Here is a 7,751-nt window from a genome sequence, read left to right as displayed (position 1 = left end):
ATCCTTCAAGAGCCACATCCAAGCACAAAACTCTTTTAAAGCGAGTCTTCTGCTGCAAACCGCAAACACTCATGAGTAGCTGCGGCGAAACGCAAATACGCGAACGGTAGCTACGGAAGAGCCACGACTAAGCCATCACGCGGTCGGGAAAAGCTACTTCCAGAAAAACTGCTTTCCAATTAAGCGTGAAGGGAAGTGGCTACAGAATGAATGCGGACGAGTTTCACCCAGATTCCCAAGCATCCAAGGGAATCTCCTTGAGCAACAAGCCAAGCAACAGTGGTAACAAGTCTGCTTATGACTTTGTTTGCCCACCTATGAGCTGCATAGAATAAACAATGGTGGGCACAACCATGCCTATGACCATGTTTATTTGACCATTATCCAGATTCACATTTTTCGACCAAACACGGCAAACAATGACGCAAGTACCCCACATTGTTCGACCAAAAACATGGCCAACAATGCAAAGGAACGAGGTAACCGCAAAGGACGTGCGCTTACTTGAGAGCTAACTGGAAGAACACGAAAACCCCACAAAATAGGGATCATCGTTGCATGTTCAGTTGATAAACATAAAGCAAGAGCAAGGCACTTACAACATTGCATCAGTTACCGCAGAGGTTACAACTAGAGTTGCGGATGCGGACATCTTCCGTCACCGTCTCAAAGGTTGGTTCGAATCCTGCTGACATTTTCAGTCACGATCTCAAAGGTTGGTTCGACACACCAACAGGTGGCAACCAACCATGATGACATCAGAAAAAGGTAGACCATACTACCGGATCAAACTCCTCGGCTGAGAATTCCGCATCAGACGGAACTTGCTCACCGGTACGGAAGAGACGTCACACGACTCTACCAGATCCCCAGCTTGATTTACTTGAAGCAGGAGCCATCTGCATGGCCTAGAATCTTCTCCAAGGTCCAAACTACCTTCTAGACACCATAATCTAGTATTCCTCCCACATGCAACTTGCATAAGGAAGCAACACTAGACTGGGGGAACTTGAAGAGGTATGGTCCCAGATCTCGCGTCAGCACGACTGCGAGTGACCATTACCCTTATCAAAAACCCCCACCAGCAAAAACTTATCTGTGTCTGTGCGGGCACGCGCGAACACAGCAGTCGAATCCAATCGGTCAAGTGATGGAAGAAGACTTACCTTGTGTATGAAAATGGGTGTACGCATAGCGATGCGGCCTAGCACCGTATCCTATGAACATTTTCGTCACGACAAGGGATCTAGACAACAGCAACAGTCACCATAAGTGGCGATGCGGCTTAGCACCGCATCCCGCAATCTTCGCCAGAATGGGAACGCGGAAATAACAGCGGTTACCATAGGCAGCGATGCGGCGCGACACTCATCCTGCCCACGAGGCAAGTGGGACTGACACCACAGAGCAAGTGGCACCAATGACAGTCGCCTGTCAGCCCTTACGTAAGCAACAGACTGACACTCCAGTAGGACGTGGCTTCACCTCCACAACCGACAAGCCTGACACATCTACATAAGGGTGGCACGTCGTCAGTCTGACCACTCAATCACCCTCCTTCACTCCTCGGCTATAAATACCCATCCCAAACCAGGTTTGAGGTATCTTTTCACAACTCTCTCACTACTACTACTACTACTAGCACACACTTTGCTTCACAAGCAAATTACTGATTCTCACGCCGCAGAGTGGTAACAAGGAGCACCCCCCACCCCATCCTCCTTGTTACGAGTCACAGTTTGTTTCTTTGTGCAGGATATCAACCAGCGGACGATCCAGCCACCGATCCTCAGAAAGAAGAGATTAACCCTACTTGACGAGACCAATGAGTTAATCTCCCTTGGTTAACCATTGTTTCATCAAGTTTATATAAAAAACTAGGGATGGCAATAGGGTATGTTTAAAACGGGTTTAAGTAATCTCAGTCTCATACCTAATCATAAAATTTATCTCAAATACAACCCGAACCCATTAGGTATTTATCGATCAATCAAGACAAGTAAAAAACCATCAATAAAAATTTAGGTTACGGTTACCCCATGTTTTTCGTGGGGGTTGGCGGACGCTCCAAAGACCATTTTACCCTTCTAGACCTCCACCAACTCCATCTCCCCTATATTTTATACACACCCCCCTCCGAAAAACACACCGCCGAATCATCTCCGATTTCTTCTCTCTCTCCGATCCAATCTCCGTCAACTCAATGGCTCCACCTTCTTCCGTACCAAATGGCGGTGCCGTAACCACCGGAAAACCGCCGGTCACTAGCCGCGTATCATCGGTCTACAGTGAAGTACAGAACAGCCGTCTCGATCATCCGCTTGCTCTACCCTCGGTTTTCCAAAAGCCGTTCAAAGTTGTTGACGGTCCTTCTAGCTCTGCTGCCGGAAATCCAGGTATTCTGTAATGTAGGTTTGGTGTCAGTGCACTGATGTAGGTTTACATGTGTACGAACTGAACGTACTGGATCAGTGATGAAGATTTGTGGATGTTTGTTACTTGTTAGGTTATATTTCCAGTTATGTTGTGTGTTGTTTGTTTTGTAGTTGCGATTGATCTTCGTTTAGTTGAGATTTAGATTGTTTGTTTGCGTATAGATGATTAGATCTATGTGGATTTGATGTTTTCGTGCTGTGATTGACGGAGATCGAAATCATCGATGATTGATGAACGAATTAGTTTGATAACTAAGAACACATAAGTTTGAGTGAGGTCAAACAAGAACATCTAAACCATGGTTTTTCATTTAAGTCTACCCACAGGGATTGTTTTTTTTTTTGTTTGAATGTGTGACTAGTGACTTTCTAAAGGTTTCTAGATTGTAAAACTTTTAGGCACTTTGTTTTGTTAAGACTGTAGTCACTTTTGCTAGAAAAGAAGGATATGTTATTAACTTTTGTGGACTTAATTGCTGTAGATGAGATTGCAAAGCTTTTTCCATCTCTGTTTGGACAACCTTCAGCAGTCTTGGAGCCAAGTGAATCAAACGAACCAGGTTCGGCTTTGAAGATTGGTGTGGTGTTATCTGGAGGCCAAGCTCCAGGAGGACACAATGTTATATCTGGGATGTTCGGTAAGGATTCCATCTTTCAAAGTTAAAACACTTATTATGTTAAACATATACGCAAAATCTAAATAATTAGTAACTGCTCGAATTATTTGCTTTTCTTGTTGTAGATTACTTGCAGGAACGCTGCAAAGGAAGCACCTTATACGGGTTTAAAGGTGGTCCAGCGGGGATCATGAAGGGAAAATACGAGATCTTGACCCCGGAGTATATCTATCCTTACAGAAATCAGGTACTTGTATTTTTCAGTTTTTAAATACTTGTTTTGCAGATAATATGACTGAGTTTTCATACATTTTGCTAACTTTCTTCACGTCGTTACATTAGGGAGGATTCGATATGATCTGTAGTGGAAGAGATAAGATTGAGACTCCAGAGCAGGTTTTCTATTTATATTATTATTGTTATGTTATTATTATCTTGTTACAGATTTATCATTTATGGATTTATGTATATGAGACGAAAGTTTATATAATCATTCTTTGGGTTCCAGTTTAAGCAAGCTGAAGATACAGCAACGAAGCTTGATCTGGACGGGCTTGTTGTTATTGGTGGAGATGATTCAAACACTAATGCTTGTCTCCTTGCTGAATATTTTAGGTGATTTATTTAACTTAATGAACTTCAGTACTCGTGAATTATTGTTATTCTCTTTCTGTGTCTAAATTTTGAATATATATTTGCCACAGGAGTAAGAATTTGAAGACTCGAGTCATTGGATGCCCTAAGACCATTGATGGGGACTTGAAATGTAAAGAAGTTCCTACGAGTTTTGGCTTTGATACTGCCTGTAAGGTAATTTATTTTCTGTTCTTAATTTTCATATCGTCGCTGTGTTTTAATGATTTTTTATTATACCATTTGAGTTACAAGTGTTAATAAATTTGACAACGTGTGCGCAGATCTATGCTGAACAGATTGGAAATGTTATGATAGATGCCCGCTCAACAGGAAAATATTATCATTGTAAGCTTATTTGCATTTTACGTTCACATAAAATCACAAATATCGATTCACTTTTTTTTAGAAAAAAACTTAAGTTATAACGAGATTCTGTTCACTTTTGGTCAACCTTTGACCTAAGGACATGAGGATGATCGGTTTTTTTTGCGTGTATTTCTTAGTTTTTGCTTTTGGTTAATACTTTTAGTTTTAAATCATACATTGTTGATAATCAAAAGGTTTTATGCAGTTGTACGACTTATGGGACGTGCTGCTTCTCACATTACATTAGAATGTGCTTTACAAACTCATCCAAACATTACTCTTATTGGAGAGGAGGTACCAACACTTGTGCAGTTGCATCATTTTATATTTTAAATAGTTAAAGCAATAAATATGATTACATGTTTATATTAGCAATAATCTATGTGTTTTGAATAATTACACTCCTGTTGTAATTAGTTTAATATCTTTTATGCTATAGTTTTTTTTTTTTGTAATAAATAATAAATATAAAACTTAATGCAGGTTGCCTCCCAGAAGCTGACACTGAAAAAGGTTACAAACTACATAGCCGATGTAATTTGTAAGCGAGCAGATCTTGGATATAATTACGGTGTGATATTGATACCCGAAGGACTTATTGATTTCATTCCTGAGGTATTGTAATGGAATTTATATCCATATCAGTATAGCCATATTCATTTTTACGCTGAAAAACTCGGTAAATATTTGTTTTTGTCGATTTGCAGGTGCAAACACTAATTGCTGAGTTAAACGAAATTCTGGCTCATGAAACTGTCGACGAGAGTGGAATTTGGAAACAGAAACTTGTTCCGGAATCTTTGCAGCTTTTTGAGTTGCTTCCTTCAGCAATTCAAGATCAATTGTTGCTTGAAAGAGATCCCCATGGAAACGTTCAGGTTATTATAATTCTTATCAAGTGAATTTTATGTTATCGTTTCAGGTATTCTGATATGAAATATGAACATTCATTTTACCATTAGGTTGCCAAAATCGAAACCGAGAAAATGCTTATTCAAATGGTTGAAACAGAGTTAGAACAGAGGAAGCAAGTGGGTCAATATACACAACAGTTTAAAGGACAATCCCACTTTTTCGGGTACTTTTTGACATTCTTGAACATTATTTATTTATTCATTTATTTTTAATAATAGATTATGATAGTCTAATTTGGGATGTTAATGGTTTAGATATGAAGGAAGGTGTGGTTTGCCCTCAAACTTTGATTCTTCATACTGCTATGCGTTGGGTTATGGTGCTGGAGCTCTACTTCAGAGTGGGAAAACTGGATTAATATCATCGGTCTGTATTTTTTAGTTATATTATTTTGATAATATTTTTTGTGAATTAAATGTAATAAGACTAACTTTATTGTTATGATACATGAAGGTCGGGAATTTAGCTGCACCAGTTGCAGAATGGACAGTTGGCGGAACTCCATTGACTTCATTAATGGACGTTGAGAGGAGACATGGTAAAAAATAATCAAATTTGTTTTTTTATTAAAATGAGATTCATTTGAAACGAGTCTTAATTCAGTTTTACTAAAAGGAAGAAATTTCAAACCCAAGAGATTTGTGTTCTAAATAGTAGTTATTTATATAATTGTTTTTTTTATAGATTTTAATATTTTGTATGTTTTTCTCAGGTAAATTCAAGCCTGTGATAAAGAAGGCAATGGTTGAACTTGATGGTGAGTTTCTTTAGTTTGTTTATTTTTTTCCTTTTAATTTAAGCGTTTTTCGTTAAACATATTTAATCCTAAAATGCTGAATAATTGTAGGTGCACCGTTCAAGAAATTTGCATCAAAGCGAGAAGAGTGGGCCCTTCAGAACAGATATATTAGTCCTGGTATATACTTCCCTTCTTATAAGTCAAATTTCTAGTATGGATGGCAAACCACGAAACCCGATACGGCGATACCTAAAACACTGGAATGCAAATATAGACCTTTAAAATAGTAATATATATACTTTGAAATCCCAAACAGATATTCTTTAACAAACTAACAGGTATACCGATACCTGACGCGTAATGAGTAATCGGGTGCCAAATGGGTATGGGTTCGGGCATTGGACACAGTTTACAATCGAGTATTGGACTAGGATTGCCAATACCCCGATCTCTGATTTGTAGAGCCCGGATTTAATTATCTTTTTCACGAGTTAATTGAATATTTTTTTTTGAATATATCTTTTACAGGTCCCATTCAGTTTACCGGGCCAGTGGCCGATATCTCTAACCACACCTTATTGTTGGAGCTTGGAGTTCAAGTCTAGGTACCCCCATGTTCATGGGAAGGTCGTTTAATGATAATGTTGGACCGGATCCGAGTGTTTTGGTATGAATTTGAATATGATTGGATTTTTCAATTGTTTTTGGTTTAGTTTTAAGATTATTAGGCCCAAGATGGTGCCAATGGCAATATGCTTGATCTTGTTTTATAACTGTTCTGATTAATAAAAGGGTTTTGATTCCTGTTTTTTGGACCTCTTTTAAACCAATGCCAGCTTAAAAATTTATATATTTTTAAAGCATGTTTTATCTTATTAAAAGTTTTAATAACGATGTTAATTTCTTATTTAAATAATTGGTTCGAATCATCATTCATCTATGTGTCAAAACCGGCTGGCCCATTTAATCCTGTGTGTGGCGATCTGGGCTAACCATAAAGAATAATCTCAAAGTCAATAATATAGGGCTAAGTAGCGCTTTAGGCTAACCAAATTCTTCTTTGTTTATTTCGAATCTATGGACTGGTTTTGCATAAACAATTGGTTTTCGTATTTGGGCTGGTTTCACTTTGTCTTACTAGAGTCATCATCATGCATACATGTAAATAATTATTTGACTTGTAATATATAGTTTTAGCTAAGATGGTAAATGAGAAATGTTAGAATATATTAAAAGACTATTTTTAGTATAACTAAAAGTAATTGACCATTAAAAAAGATTGTAGGTGACTATAGATTTTTACCCATCTCACGGATGGGCTCCTAATACAATCATATGATTATCACATATTTGACAAATAAAAGAAATATAATGTATGTTTTGCTTAAAATGTGATACATAACAACTTGACCGTTAAAAGCTAGCCACATCAATGTCAATAACTAACAATAAAAAAATAAAATAAAAAGGTCACATGTGGTTGGTTCCTGCATAAATGAGCCCCGTCATCATTCCCATTAACATAGTTAATGGGTTAACAAATTCACAATTCTATTCCCATTCACGTCCGCCATTAACTAGCTGGCGTGGGTTAACCGTCGCCAATATTCTATGTGGCATCATTAGTGGGTTGCTAGTGAACCCACAACACCAAATGAGCCCCGTCATCATTCCCATTAACATAGTTAATGGGTTAACAAATTCACAATTCTATTCCCATTCACGTCCGCCATTAACTAGCTGGCGTGGGTTAACCGTCGCCAATATTCTATGTGGCATCATTAGTGGGTTGCTAGTGAACCCACAACACCAAATCTAAGAAGTTTTTTAGTTAACTGTGTGATTGTTTTTCATACTCTACGTGTAAGTTTTATTGCTATTTGATAATTATCTAATTAAACCTGCAAAAGATAAAAGCTAGCCACATGAATATCAATAACTAACAATAAAAAAATAAAATAAAAAGGTCGTATGTGGTTGGTTCCTGCATAAATGAGCCCCATCATCATTCTTATTAACATAGTTAATGGGTTAACAAATTCA

The 7,751-nt window shown here is 38.0% G+C and overlaps 1 protein-coding gene across 1 annotated transcript; it reads left to right on the top strand.

Moving 5' to 3' along the window:
- Nucleotides 1–2,113: 2,113 nt before the first annotated feature.
- On the top strand, nt 2,114–6,519 carry LOC110917898 (pyrophosphate--fructose 6-phosphate 1-phosphotransferase subunit beta). Its single transcript, XM_022162340.2, has 16 exons — nt 2,114–2,396; nt 2,918–3,073; nt 3,178–3,299; nt 3,395–3,448; nt 3,561–3,667; nt 3,757–3,862; nt 3,970–4,033; nt 4,260–4,348; nt 4,538–4,669; nt 4,762–4,932; nt 5,017–5,132; nt 5,224–5,335; nt 5,423–5,507; nt 5,682–5,726; nt 5,817–5,885; nt 6,237–6,519. Exons 1-16 carry the CDS (start codon nt 2,204–2,206, stop codon nt 6,311–6,313), a joined length of 1,698 nt encoding a protein of 565 aa, XP_022018032.1. The 5' UTR covers nt 2,114–2,203; the 3' UTR covers nt 6,314–6,519.
- The last annotated feature ends 1,232 nt before the right edge of the window (nt 6,520–7,751 follow it).

This window comes from Helianthus annuus, chromosome 16, assembly GCF_002127325.2.
Source record: "Helianthus annuus cultivar XRQ/B chromosome 16, HanXRQr2.0-SUNRISE, whole genome shotgun sequence".
NCBI classification, from domain to species: domain Eukaryota; kingdom Viridiplantae; phylum Streptophyta; class Magnoliopsida; order Asterales; family Asteraceae; genus Helianthus; species Helianthus annuus.
The sequence above is the reverse complement of the archived record's forward strand: the minus strand, read 5'-3'. Positions and strand labels throughout refer to the sequence as shown.